The sequence below is a fragment of the Triturus cristatus genome, chromosome 5_1 (genome assembly GCF_964204655.1).
Source record: "Triturus cristatus chromosome 5_1, aTriCri1.1, whole genome shotgun sequence".
NCBI lineage: Eukaryota > Metazoa > Chordata > Amphibia > Caudata > Salamandridae > Triturus > Triturus cristatus.
Window position 1 is genome coordinate 213,585,409 of NC_140587.1, and position 15,157 is coordinate 213,600,565.

At 40.1% G+C, this 15,157-nt stretch overlaps 1 protein-coding gene across 2 annotated transcripts in view; it reads right to left on the reverse strand.

Annotated features, from left to right (window-relative positions):
* Positions 1–15,157, reverse strand: part of DENND3 (DENN domain containing 3) — a 757,020-nt gene that overhangs the window by 186,128 nt on the left and 555,735 nt on the right. For both annotated transcript variants that reach the window (XM_085604830.1, XM_085604832.1), the window contains exon 16: positions 11,219–11,348. In XM_085604830.1, coding sequence (XP_085460956.1) covers positions 11,219–11,348 — 130 coding nt within the window. The remainder of the gene's footprint in view (positions 1–11,218; positions 11,349–15,157) is intronic.

Genomic DNA, 15,157 nt, shown 5'->3' on the forward strand with positions numbered 1-15,157 from the left:
ATGGAACAAATAAGGAATACTTTGTCGAAATCTGGGATCTTCAGCATATAGTCTTGTAGTTCGATACTCTGAAGCTGGAATCTGTTCTGGACGTTCATCGTATCGTCCTCCTTTTCCTTTAGGAAACAGCTGGGGAAAACATCGAGCTTCCAAGCTCTCCTCCCATACACTCACGGGATTTCCTTTTGCTTTCTTCATCTGAAAGAGATCAATATTGTCTCCCATAACTTCTTTCGAATGGAGAGGATGTATGCTAAAATGTTCATAAATTTCTTCTTCCTTTGACTTGTCCACTTTTTCAATTTGTCCAGTTGGTGTTTCTGTGTCTCCTTGTAAATCTTCTTCTTCTTCTTCTTCTTCTATATAAATTGATTCATACCATTTGTTATTTTTTTTCAAATACAAATTTGCTCTTTGTACTTTCCGCACATCTACCAGCTCCTGCCAAATCTTCTTATTCTTTGTAGGTACACCATTAACCAGAATAATTAATGGTTCAGTTTCCAAAGTATCCGCATCAATAGTTTCCATATTTTTTTTCAAATCCAAGGGCAAATACACCACTCTACCTTTTAAACCTCTCAGTAAATCTGAAGCAGGTAATTTACCAGTTTTGGGCTCCATACGTACTATGGTCTGGAACGGATGAACACATTGAATGAGTATAGACTCATATGTATTTAATTCAGAAAGTTCAGCAGGAATAGCATCCAATTCTAAATTATTATGTACAGCTCTGGTCGGCATTCTATTTTCCTCTAACTTGTTGTAGCAGTATTTACAAATACGCTGATCTTCACCCAATTCAAAACAATTTTCAAGAAATATATATGTGGCAAAATCCATCCACTTATAATTATCTTCATTTTCACTCTTTCTGTAGAGATCAACATTCCTAGTTTGTTTTCTATAATGAGTTCTGCGGCAACAAATACAAGTAACATTTGGTCTTTCATTAGAGATTATTGCAAATTTTGTTATGTGATCATTAAATGTCTTACTTACACAAGGTTCTACATTCTCTTCCACTTCTGCCTCATTTACTGTGTCCTTCTCTGCACTGTTTTGTTCAGGACCAAAGTTACAAAACTGAATTTCATCAACAACCTTCTCTACATCTGATACCGTTCCTCGGAACAGAGCCCTATTCAATTCATTTAACTTTATTGCTGGACTTTTGGCAAAATACAACCGTCTCACAAACTTTCTCATTTCAGTATGATGAACAGCCAGCATCCTAAAATGATGGAAAACACTATTGCACACTTTTCTAGATAGACAAGCAAGAGAATGACCCTGCAAACCAGTATTCTCTCTCACTCTGCATGGATCCAGACTTTGAAGCACCTTAATCTTTTGTTTTACACTTTTTTTACTATATTCTCTTAGAAACTCTCGAAATCTGTCAATAGATTCCTGACGCACAGTGCAAATACTACTACAATTCCAAGTGTACACTGGGGCTTTAGGACGTCTCCCCATTGCCTCATCTGCCATCACTTGTACCTCATCTCTTGGAACCATTATCTCCTTCTCCATTATGCAACCATTTTTTACTTCGTATGAACGACCTCTGGTGTCAACTGCATGCAGCAAACTATTACTTTGAAAATAGCTCTCTTCATTAAAAAAAGGTTCACTACTTGAACTATGCATCCACTTTCCTAAAAACACTTTACAAAAGTTTGTTCTGTTCACTACTCTTTTGCTTTTGCTTTGTGATTTCAGTACATTAACCATTTTATCTAATGTACGCATCCTATTCAAAATTAATATGAATAGTTTCCTTTTTAATTCTAATGCTTTTGCTGCAATGGCTTCAATTTCTTTTTTTCTCTTGTAATATTTAGCCTTTTGCTTATATTTCTTTATATCCTTTATCAAATTGGACATAACTCTTCTCTGAAACATTTTTCTACGTATCTCTTTAAATGCTGTTTTTCTGTTTATGTTAAACTTTTCAATTGCAGAAGGTATATTTGCATTAACTAAATTCTAATTTTTTTGCTGTTCTCTATGTTTTGTTACATTTTTCCGAGAACAGACATTTTGTACATTTTTCTTTGTTTTGAATATTTTGTTTAGAAATTGTTTTTTTTGCTTACCAGAAGATTTTTTCTTTTTCCCAACATCAGCATCTTCTACTAACTTTGGTCCTCCAGTTGTCTTCAAATATAGTTTTTTTTTTAGCGTTTTTTGAACTCGAGATTTTGTAGGCATCTTAAATTTTGTTCACTGTTCTTCAGTAATACCTGAAAAAAACTAAAAAAAAAATCCTTTATTGTATTTAAATATATTACTACATTTCTTTTCACAATAGTCACAAAACGAAATTTCTTTGCCAATTTGAATGCACACAAACTGCTCTTTTTTTTGGGCAAGTGAAAATCTCTTTTACAAACTGTCACATTATGAAACCAAGCTGTTTTTTCAGACCACCACCATGTGTATTCTCTGTGACTGCCTACACTCCAGCAGGGGCAACCAGCCTTAGTGATGCTGAATGTATTTGCATTACAGACTTAAACCTGAAAACCCCACTCGCTTCTAATTACTGTGCATGACTATACATGGCAAGCACATGGGTGTGTGCTAAGCCTCTGCTTCTTCCCCCAAAAATTCGCTCCCCCTTTCCATCTACTGCAACTGTGAAATCACCAGAGCAAGACGCAATAAATCTCTGCCTATAATTCTTCTATGCACACAGAGTCATGTTTTCACATTAGTGCCAAAACGAAATTTCTTTGCCAATTTGAAAGCACACTTACTGCTCTTTTTTTTTCGGGCCAAGTGAAAATCTCTTTTTACAATTTGAAATCACTTTTACAGACTGACACATTCTGAAACCTTTTTTTAAATTTATTTAAATGCACATGTCCAAGCTGTTTTTTTTTCAGACCACCACCGTGTGTATTCTCTGTGACTGCCTACACTCCAGCAGGGGCAACCAGCCTTAGTGATGCTGAATGTATTTGCATTACAGACTTAAACCTGAAAACCCCACTCGCTTCTAATTACTGTGCATGACTATACATGGCAAGCACATGGGTGTGTGCTAAGCCTCTGCTTCTTCCCCCAAAAATTCGCTCCTCTTTTCCATCTACTGCAACTGTGAAATCACCAGAGCAAGACGCAATAAATCTCTGCCTATAATTCTTCTATGCACACAGAGTCATGTTTTCACATTAGTGCCAAAACGAAATTTCTTTGCCAATTTGAAAGCACACTTACTGCTCTTTTTTTTTCGGGCCAAGTGAAAATCTCTTTTTACAATTTGAAATCACTTTTACAGACTGACACATTCTGAAACCTTTTTTTTAAATTTATTTAAATGCACATGTCCAAGCTGTTTTTTTTTCAGACCACCACCGTGTGTATTCTCTGTGACTGCCTACACTCCAGCAGGGGCAACCAGCCTTAGTGATGCTGAATGTATTTGCATTACAGACTTAAACCTGAAAACCCCACTCGCTTCTAATTACTGTGCATGACTATACATGGCAAGCACATGGGTGTGTGCTAAGCCTCTGCTTCTTCCCCCAAAAATTCGCTCCCCCTTTCCATCTACTGCAACTGTGAAATTACCAGAGCAAGACGCAATAAATCTCTGCCTATAATTCTTCTATGCACACAGAGTCATGTTTTCACATTAGTGCCCAAACGAAATTTCTTTGCCAATTTGAAAGCACACTTACTGCTCTTTTTTTTTCGGACCAAGTGAAAATCTCTTTTTACAATTTGAAATCACTTTTACAGACTGACACATTCTGAAACCTTTTTTTTAAATTTATTTAAATGCACATGTCCAAGCTGGTTTTTTTTCAGACCACCACCGTGTGTATTCTCTGTGACTGCCTACACTCCAGCAGGGGCAACCAGCCTTAGTGATGCTGAATGTATTTGCATTACAGACTTAAACCTGAAAACCCCACTCGCTTCTAATTACTGTGCATGACTATACATGGCAAGCACATGGGTGTGTGCTAAGCCTCTGCTTCTTCCCCCAAAAATTCGCTCCTCTTTTCCATCTACTGCAACTGTGAAATCACCAGAGCAAGACGCAATAAATCTCTGCCTATAATTCTTCTATGCACACAGAGTCATGTTTTCACATTAGTGCCAAAACGAAATTTCTTTGCCAATTTGAAAGCACACTTACTGCTCTTTTTTTTTCGGGCCAAGTGAAAATCTCTTTTTACAATTTGAAATCACTTTTACAGACTGACACATTCTGAAACCTTTTTTTTAAATTTATTTAAATGCACATGTCCAAGTTGTTTTTTTTTCAGACCACCACCGTGTGTATTCTCTGTGACTGCCTACACTTCAGCAGGGGCAACCAGCCTTAGTGATGCTGAATGTATTTGCATTACAGACTTAAACCTGAAAACCCCACTCGCTTCTAATTACTGTGCATGACTATACATGGCAAGCACATGGGTGTGTGCTAAGCCTCTGCTTCTTCCCCAAAAAATTCGCTCCCCCTTTCCATCTACTGCAACTGTGAAATCACCAGAGCAAGACGCAATAAATCTCTGCCTATAATTCTTCCATGCACACAGAGTCATGTTTTCACATTAGTGCCAAAACGAAATTTCTTTGCCAATTTGAAAGCACACTTACTGCTCTTTTTTTTTCGGGCCAAGTGAAAATCTCTTTTTACAATTTGAAATCACTTTTACAGACTGACACATTCTGAAACCTTTTTTTTAATTTTATTTAAATGCACATGTCCAAGCTGTTTTTTTTTCAGACCACCACCGTGTGTATTCTCTGTGACTGCCTACACTCCAGCAGGGGCAACCAGCCTTAGTGATGCTGAATGTATTTGCATTACAGACTTAAACCTGAAAACCCCACTCGCTTCTAATTACTGTGCATGACTATACATGGCAAGCACATGGGTGTGTGCTAAGCCTCTGCTTCTTCCCCCAAAAATTCGCTCCCCCTTTCCATCTACTGCAACTGTGAAATCACCAGAGCAAGACGCAATAAATCTCTGCCTATAATTCTTCTATGCACACAGTCATGTTTTCACATTAGTGCCAAAACGAAATTTCTTTGCCAATTTGAAAGCACACTTACTGCTCTTTTTTTTTCGGGCCAAGTGAAAATCTCTTTTTACAATTTGAAATCACTTTTACAGACTGACACATTCTGAAACCTTTTTTTTAAATTTATTTAAATGCACATGTCCAAGCTGTTTTTTTTTCAGACCACCACCGTGTGTATTCTCTGTGACTGCCTACACTCCAGCAGGGGCAACCAGCCTTAGTGATGCTGAATGTATTTGCATTACAGACTTAAACCTGAAAACCCCACTCGCTTCTAATTACTGTGCATGACTATACATGGCAAGCACATGGGTGTGTGCTAAGCCTCTGCTTCTTCCCCCAAAAATTCGCTCCTCTTTTCCATCTACTGCAACTGTGAAATCACCAGAGCAAGACGCAATAAATCTCTGCCTATTATTCTTCTATGCACACAGAGTCATGTTTTCACATTAGTGCCAAAACGAAATTTCTTTGCCAATTTGAAAGCACACTTACTGCTCTTTTTTTTTCGGGCCAAGTGAAAATCACTTTTACAGACTGACACATTATGAAACCACCATGTGTAACTACAACAAAAACAATTCCCATTTCTATTATTCATTTCTTAAGTTACCACATACATCCCCTCTCAAACTGTAAACTCACCTTTAAAATTAGTTAGTTGTGAAAGAAATGTGACACTCAAACAGCAGATTATCAGAGCCAGGATCTCTGTTGTGTTCACCTCTCTCCTCTCAGCAGAACCAGATAATGGCAAACTTTCCCTCTATTTTTCCACACATATACATGTAAGTTTCAAATCTCAGTGCTTCCCCCTTTTTTTCAAATGTAATGACACATTTCTATTGGTTGAAAACCAACCCTTTTCCAAAAGTACCCTGCCCCCAACTTGACTTCTGCCTAGTACCCTTCCCCCAACTTGACTTCTGCCTGCTACCATAGCAACAGCTCATGGAACACTGCTGTGTGCAGTTAGGTCAGAAGTTCGACACACAATGTTTCAATTCCACAGAGCAAGAGTGCTTGACTTTTCAAACCTAACAGCAAATCCATAGTACTGTTCTTTGGTTACACATTTTTTTGTACCAATACAAAACATGCTTCTATTAATTTTCACATACAGCCTAGTTTTTTTTCTAGAATGGTATGAAACAGCCAATCAGTTCTTTTTGTTTTGTAAAAAATATGTATGCCTCCATTTCCAAACTGTCTTTCTTTTCATATTGCCATTCTACTGAAAGACACCTCCTGAGTGCATCCAGTTCTCCTTTGAAGATGTTCACAGTGTGGATTGTAGGGCACAGCTATGTCTTCTGGAGTGAAAAGTTTGCAGAGAAAACAGATATGGTGAGAGACCTTGCTTTGCCAAATGTAGACATTAAATGGATTGGTCAGAGAGGGTTAAAGTGGCACCAATTGATGCCATTGGTGAAATCCTTCATTCAAATCCAACACCCTGACCTCATAATAGTGCACTGTGGTGGCAATGACCTAGGCACTTTGACTGGGGTAGGTCTGGAAATGCTTATGAAGGACACCTTTGCACAACTGTTTACACTTTTCCCTAAAACTGCCTTTGTGTTTTCCAACATATGCCAAAGGCAAAAATGGAACTGGTCCAATCATTTCTGTCCACAGATTGACAAAGCAAGAAAGCACGTCAACAAATCTGTTTCTGCTTTCCTCCGTGACTATGGTATGGGTGCCATTTACCACAACAACTTGCGTTACGACATGCAAGACATTTATAGAGGAGATGGTGTGCACTTCAATGATGAAGGGAACAGAGTCTTCCTCTTGAACCTTAGACTCTGCATCGGTACTTACTTGTAGGTACCACTAAAAAAATGACTCCATAAACACAACAGCTCTTTTTAGAGCTCCCTAATTTCTAAACTCTTAAATCTGCTTTTCATTTATTTATTTTTATTTTTTTTACCGTACGCTTACCGTAAGCTTACCGTACGCGTACCCCGAGATTTTTTTTAAAATCAATAAATGTTTTTTTTGTACTTTTCTGTCCTTCTTTGACCCCCTTACAATTGTTAGGGGGTCTGTAACTCTCCTCATTGCCCCCTTTCCTTGTTTTCACTCTTTTTTTTCAGAGTGAAATACACAAAATGGCGGCCGCCGCTTCCTGGTTTCGGCCGATTCGAATGTTTACTAAGATCTAAGAGCCAATCAGAATCGCGCTCGCGCACGCCACCGTACGCTTACCGTAAGCGTACGGTAAGCGTACCGTAAGCGGGCTCAGATATATATATTGATTTAAAGGCTATTTTCTCAGAATCTACTGAACAGATTTACACCAAACCTACAAAAGGCACTTCCTTGACCTAGGGACTACCTCTCTGCCAAATTTTGAGTAATTCTGTTCAGCCGTTCGGGCTGTAGCTCGTTCTAAAGGTCCTATGGAAAAATGCATGGGAAAAACGCGTTTTGGGACCCCCCTTTTATCTCAGCCCCCGCTTGACGGATCCCCCCGAGACTTTCAGGGTAGGAGCGGAGCGTAGCGCCCCACCTATTTTGAGAAATTCGCGAGGATTCGTCGACCGGCGCCAAAGTTATTCAAAATAGAATGTTGCGGATTTCCTATGGAAACGTGGTCCTAACTATAACTACCTACTGGCGACCGCCAGTAGGTAATATATATATATATATATATATATAACCTACTGGCGGTCGCCAGTAGGTAGTTATAGTTAGGACCCCTTTTCCATAGGAAATCCGCAACATTCTATTTTGAATAACTTTGCCGCCGGTCGACGAATCCTCGCGAATTTCTCAAAATAGGTGGGGCGCTACGCTCCGCTCCTACCCTGAAAGTCTCGGGGGGATTCGTCAAGCGGGGGCTGAGATAAAAGGGGGGTCCCAAAACGCGTTTTTCCCATGCATTTTTCCATAGGACCTTTAGACAGGGCTACAGCCCGAACGGCTGAACAGAATTACTAGAAATTTGGCAGAGAGGTAGTCCTCAGGTCAAGGAAGTGCCTTTTGTAGGTTTGGTGTAAATCTGTTCAGTAGATTCTGAGAAAATAGCCTTTAAATCAATATATATATCTGAGCCAGCTTACGGTACGCTTACCGTAAGCTTACCGTACGCGTACGGTGGCGTGCGCGAGCGCGATTCTGATTGGCTCTTAGATCTTAGTAAACATTCGAAACAGCCGAAACCAGAAAGCGGCGGCCGCCATTTTCTCTCTCGCACTGAGAGCTAGGTTGTTAAATAAAACCAATAAACATGTAAAGGGGCTGTTTAGACAGCTCCCACACACATAGCCATGTTGAGGGAGTCCCCAAAGACCCCCCAAGGCCAAAAATTCAATTTTTATTTTTTCGCTAATTTCGCCGATTACGCTTACCGTACGCGTACGGTAAAAAATGTAAAAAAAAAAAACACTATCCACACTCTCCCCACCCCCTGTGCTTTTGGTGGCCTTAGGCCACCAAATGTGGGGGGTTTTATTTGACGCTCGAAAAACCACAATATTTTACACAAAAATAATAAAAGAAAAAATGAACAACACTCTCTCCACCCCGTGTGCAAATGGTGCCCGAAGGGCACCATTTGTGCATGGCTTATAAAAATTACGAAAAATTAAAATATTACCTTTCAAAACGAAGTGCATCATATGTCCTCCATGTGCGCACAGTGCGCGAAGCGCATCGTGCGTACATGGCCCATCTAGCGTAACGTGGGCACGCGGTGCGCGTAGCGCACCGCGTGCCCACCGTGCGTGCACGGCACTAACTGCGTAAAGTGGGCGCGCGGTGCGCGAAGCGCACCGCGTGCTTACTGTGCGCGCACGGTGCGCGAAGCGCACCGTGCGCGCACGGAACGAACTGCGTTAAGTGGGCGCGCACGCCACGAATGGCGTAAAGTAACTTAGCATTTAAAAACCGTACAAATTCACTGAAAAAACCATAGGTTTCACACACGTTATAGTTAGGAATTAGCATTTAAAAAACCTTGCAAATTCACTGAAAAAACCATAGGTTTCACACATGTTATAGTTAGCGGAATTTTACTGATAAAAAACCAGTGAAATTCCCCCGTTATAGTTAGTGTAGGCAACTATAACTCACGCGACCGCAATCTTCTGCTGATGACATATGTGTCTTTATGAAAAAAAAATATTTGAAATATATGTATAGCTAAAAATGTATGGAAGAAGACATGGGCAAATAAGTGTCTAAATACAGTATTAGCATCAGCAGAGGATTGCGGTCGCGTGAGTTATAGTTGCCTACACTAACTATAACGGGGGAATTTCACTGGTTTTTTATCAGTAAAATTTCCGCTAACTATAACATGTGTGAAACCTATGGTTTTTTCAGTGAATTTTATATATATATATATATATAGGCACCAAGTATTCATCAGTTTCTCCACAAACAAGAATACACGAACTCCTATATATATATATATATATATATATATATATATATATATATATATATATATATATATATGTTTTCATTCTATGCAGGTGGCTTTCCTTTAGCACCACCATGTGGTCATCACAGCAGATCACCAGCACCCCGCCACCCCCAATCTGCCTTCACTAGGCCCCATGGGCCACTTGCATGGTTGCCTATGTGTCCACCAAGAGACATGGGGTCCCCTTTCAGGGGACACTCCATCGGACCAGTCCATAGAAGTGAAGAAGCCTCTCCGCCAGGGTCTCCACGCTACTGTCCTCCTTAAAGAGGGGTGGGGGCTCAGTGATCATAGCAGTGAAGAAACCGTTCCAACATAGTCCAAGTACAAGTCCATAGAATTCGGTCACTGCAGATAAGGGACCATCCAGACTAAATTCATTCTCCCTTGTCTTCTGCAGGTCCCTCTGCTTTTCGGAGCACTTCCCCTGTGTGGGGGCTTAAAAGTGGACGTGGTGGGTTCTAGAAGATGGGCATCTCTGCCCAATCGAAGATGTAACATCATCCCTCCACACCAATGATCTATCTTCCTGCTCAACATTTTGGGATTTTTTTTAATGTTGAATTCCAGTTCAGTCAACCACAAATCCTCTAAAGCATTTAGATTTACCCCTAATTGACAAAGCAGGTTGCTTTCACACCCAAACTTCAAAAGAGTGCCCATTCCATGAGTAGTGCCAGAAGTCTGGATGACACTGTTTATTTGAAAAAGTGCATGGCCATTGCTCGTCTGTAAATGTGGGATAATTAGTTCATGCAGATTTCTCTATATCCTCTTTCTTTCTCAGAGACACATGCTATTCCTTTCCAAATCGGCCGGTTTTAGGGAGGCTTTGATCTACCTGCTGGCCAGCAGAGTAGTTAACTTGGCCCACCACTGTAGTTTAAAGCTTGAATCTCATTAGGGTCCGACTTAGAAGAATACTGCAACACCCAGCACATATGAAAGAGTACAAATATTGCCAAATTAATATATTTGCATCGAGGAGATTTTTAAAGCAATAGAAAGTGATGTTAATCTTTTCTGTGGGTCGCACAGCTTTAATCTACAATGTGAATACAAAAAGGCAGTACAGACCGGCAGTAAAAGACTGCAGACTGACAGTAAAGCCCTATTGACTCACACTATGCTAAAACATAACGGGGGAAATTTCTTTTTGTATCCCCATTTAATTCATAAGGTCTGCACAGGTACCCTACCTGACTTAGACAGTAAAATCATTCACTAAGTCTGCACACAGTGGCACACGGGTGCACACATATGTGAAATTAGTACAGGGGAACAGTAGACCTAATTTTTAAATGTGGTCACAGGCGGTTAGCACTCAGTCATTTTAGCAGAGCTTATACAGAGCGAGACTAAGTTTCCGCACACATCCAAAAATCTGCTGGTACATTATTAAAAAAATCAAGGGGCTAAAGAGGGTCAGAAGCCACTTCCTCACAGGTATGGACTGTGACTAAGTTAAAATATCAACAAATCCACTAGTCAAAGTGTTCCAGTGAAAAAAACAGGTAAAGCCGGGTTGACATTTTAAAATGAGATGCAATTCAAGGTGAACCAGCGCACATCTTAGGGTTTCAGTTATTTTACACTGGATCACATGGGAACTGTTTCGGTGCAAATTATGAAACATTGACTTTTCATGCTGAAGAGAACATGTGAGTGTGCTTAAAGATCAAAATAGACCAGCAACAATAATGACAGAGTGTACGTATAATACCTTCATTCTTTTGTCTGTCAAAATGTGACAATTTAGTGGCAGCATAGATTGCCTTGGGGGACTGCAATGAACCAACAACTGCATCCATGAGCAGGACATTCGTCAGAGCTTCCTGAACATACTGAGGATCCTGAAAAAAACAACTTTATAAGTACAATAGTTTTCTCACACATCCATGTACCACATTTCATAGTTAAGTGCAACATGTTGTTAAAGACCAATTTAAATAACACACATCAGGTACTTATTTTTCATGCTGCATTGATAGGTTATTTATCGTGCTTCCTAAAAAATAGTGGTCACTGGGAATACTACTGGATACCCTGTCTGAGTCACTTTAACGCATTCTCCTGGTTGCTTACCTTATCAACTGTGTCACTTTCTTTTCTTTTCCCCATTTTCTTGAGTCCTTTTATGAATGACGTTCTGAAAAAACACATTCTCCCCTCTTACTTACCTGGAAGATTCCTATGCCTATAACAAAATATTTGTAGTTTATCTTGCAGCCTTCCTTTGCATAAAGATGTTTTGAAGCACCTGTCCCTTGGAAATGTATATATTTTTTTTAAAACATGGCTTGGTTCATCCTATTGGCTTTCTTTACATTCTAACGTTTTCCAGCATGCTTCTTGGAAATGTATGTAGGCCATGTTCAGCATTCCTCCCTTTACTCAATTTGTAGTTACTTAGTTTTTGAATTCTATTTTGTACCTTTCCATGGTTATTGTTACTTTCTATGATATTTTTCCGTTTATTATAAAGCACCTGAACGTCATGGAGACACTATATATATATATATATACATATAAACGTGGTTAAATAAATCATCTAATAAATAGGATCAAATGGTCTGTGCAACAGAGAAATGCTGTTCTGCACACTGAAAAAAGGTGAGCTTGCTAGCATATCTATGACACTTTCCATCCCCAAAGATGGAGGATAGATGGTGGTAGTTAGCCTCTCACTAAACCAGAGGCAATGTTACTCAAAGACACAAGCTATCTGCATATCCATAGTCAGAGCCAGAAACAGAGGCTTCACCCTTGCATAAGTATCCTGTCCAAAAGAAAGGCTGAGCTTTCCAGTTTCTTCTCCCGAAACTTTAACAATATGGAGCAGAATTTGCATGTATCTTTTTAATGATTTAAACTCAGATACTGCAAGTAAGTATTAGCAAGGCAATAAAACATCTAGGGCCACCTGTCTAATGTTTTAAAGTACTTTGCTGGGCTATAGTATGCAAATTCATAGAAAATAAAATAACAGATGACCATTTCAAAAAACCCAAACACCTCAAAATCAACTTTGTGAAAAAACTAATTTATAGAAATATAATTTGTTTGAAAATAGCAAGAATAGTTACAGTGTCAAAGACAAGTGTAAAGTACAGAGTCAAAGACAAGCATAAAGTGAATGACAGGAGAGCTAGCTGGATTCTGCCCTGTTAATGCATAGTGGTTTAGTGTTCTTTAAAGGAGGTAAATCTTCAACTCTTTCCTAAATTGGAGCAGCCTTGGGGCGGTGCGGATGGGCACGGGGATGTTGTTCCAGATCCTGGTTGCATAGATGGAAAAAGCCAGCGGTCTTGTTTTTAATTTTGTACACTTCCTAGATTGCAATCTTATGGTTTACTGGCTGTGTGTGTGCCGAAAATCACCACAGAAGGTGAGCTTGTCTGCAAGGTAAGTGGGGTGCTGGTCATGATGGCTCTGTTGAATGATGCAGCTGGTTTTGAAGATTGTGAGGGCCGGCAAAGGAAGCCAATGAAGCTTCGGACTAGATGGGGGTGATGTGATCATATTCCTTCAGGCCCTGGATGACATAAGCAGCAGTGTTTTAGATTCCTTTAAGGGGTGCCAGTGTGAGGTCTGGGATGACATGGAGTAGGACATTACAAGCATATGGACGCAAGAGTACAAGGGCTTGAACAGCAGTTCTGAAGTTGCTTTCTGGAAAAAAACGGCTTGACCTTCTTCCAGGACACCGCTTGTACCGGGTCATTGTTTTTTTTCTTTCTTCTCAGCAATGTATATCTTGAGGGCGAGGTTGGTGTCCTGGGTGAATCCAAGTGGTGTGGTATTCTATGAAAGTTGGGGTTCGAAGCGGTCTAGGCTCAGGTCATTAAGCCAGGTTTGAACTGTTTCTTGTTCTTGACCAATAACAGGCTTTCGGTCTTGGTTGGATTGATCTCTAAGCGGAAGCTAGACATCTACTTTTGGATGTTGTGCAAGCAGTGGTTGATGTGTTGAATGTATGAAGCAGAGGAGACTTTCAAGTAGAGATTGTATCACTGGCATACTGGTGAATCTTGGTAATTGTATCTATGAGTAGAGCACCAAGAGGCGCCATGTAGAGTTTGAAGCTGACACGAAACAGAATGGAACTGTTGGGAACTTCACAGGTGATTGGGTCTTTTAGGTTCCAGAGGTGCCCATGTGAACAAAAAGGTGTCAGCTGGAAAGGTAGGAGCACCAGTGAGACATTGCCAGTAAATGCCATTGGAGACTCCAGGGTGCATAGGGGGGTGGGAAGGTCACTTATTGAGGCAGAGGAGAGGTCCATTTGTATCAGGAGGCAGGGGTCATCTTCATCTATGGTCAAAAGGGCATCATCTACGATGTACTAAGTCTCGGTGCTGCAGCGTGATCTGAAACCAGACTGAAGTCATGCAGGAGATGGTGTCAGTTCCATGAAGGAAAGGCAACAGGAAGTCTTACAGCTTCACTAGGCTTCAGACCACCTCATAGGCTTCCGTAAGTAATTAAGCCTTGCCCTTCTTGTATAAAATGCCCTATTGATCATTCTTCAAAAAGAATGTATATGTTACCAATGTTCCCAATATCCAGACTTCCGCAGAGATGGCCACCTTAGCGTCTCCCATTTTAAAGGGAGATCACGTCCAACGAAAATCACTCAGTATTGCGTTCCATGTTGTCACGAGAAGAGCCTTGCTGTCATGCTGGTGAGTAAATCCAGTTTCAAGGATTAGGAGGCAAATCCAGAGTGATTTCAAGGTCAGAGGAACTTGAGGGCGATTAGAAAATAGCCCACAATAACTCTGGGAGAAAAAAGAAGTGCATAATGAAAATTAAAAGGAAGGAATTTCGAATCTAAATTGATCCTAGAGCTGTAAAATGTTGCGCGGAGATGTGATGAGGAAGCAAGAGAGGGAACTATGGTTAAACTATTCTACGAGTACTAATCTAACTTTGCTTTAAATCCTATAGTAATAGCATTTCACATCTACGGGGACACCATAACAATTCGAATATAAAAGAACCAAATAGGCTGTGAGAGAATCCAGGATCCAAAATGTATCATGTTAAATACCTATTCGATAGTAATTAGTAATCACAGTCATTCTGCTAAGTAGCATCTTTGTGTAATTTTGTCATTTGTTGTTACATGTCTCTCTACCAGCTGCTCCTTTTTCCCTAAACCTTTTCTCATCATATCACCCCAATGGTATTCATGAGCCACATTTGAGCATCATGACGGTTAGCATTGATGTGATCTTGGAGTGGAGCATACTTTCCTAACTAATGTTAGTAGAGTGATGGGCCAGAAGGTGGCAAGGTCATTCGGGTCTAGTGTAGGTTTATTTTGGAGTGGGAGAACCTAGCCAGTTTTTAACTTCAGGCAAAATGCACTGTGTGACAAAGTGTAAGATAATTGATTATTATTTGTATAGGGTGACTGACTAGCCAACTCTATAAACAATCACATCCCTTGTCAGAGTGAAAACTCAGTCACTAGATTAACCAGAGTCAAACCCCTGGTAGTTATGGCACAGAACAGACAGCTTAAGTTAGGAATGCATAACTCCAAATAAGGGGAAGCAGAGACATTATATGTTATAGTTTCAAGTAGAAACAGCACTAAAAAGCACAAAGCACCAATGATAGTCTATGGTTTAGGTAGCCAGGGATGTAGGCACAA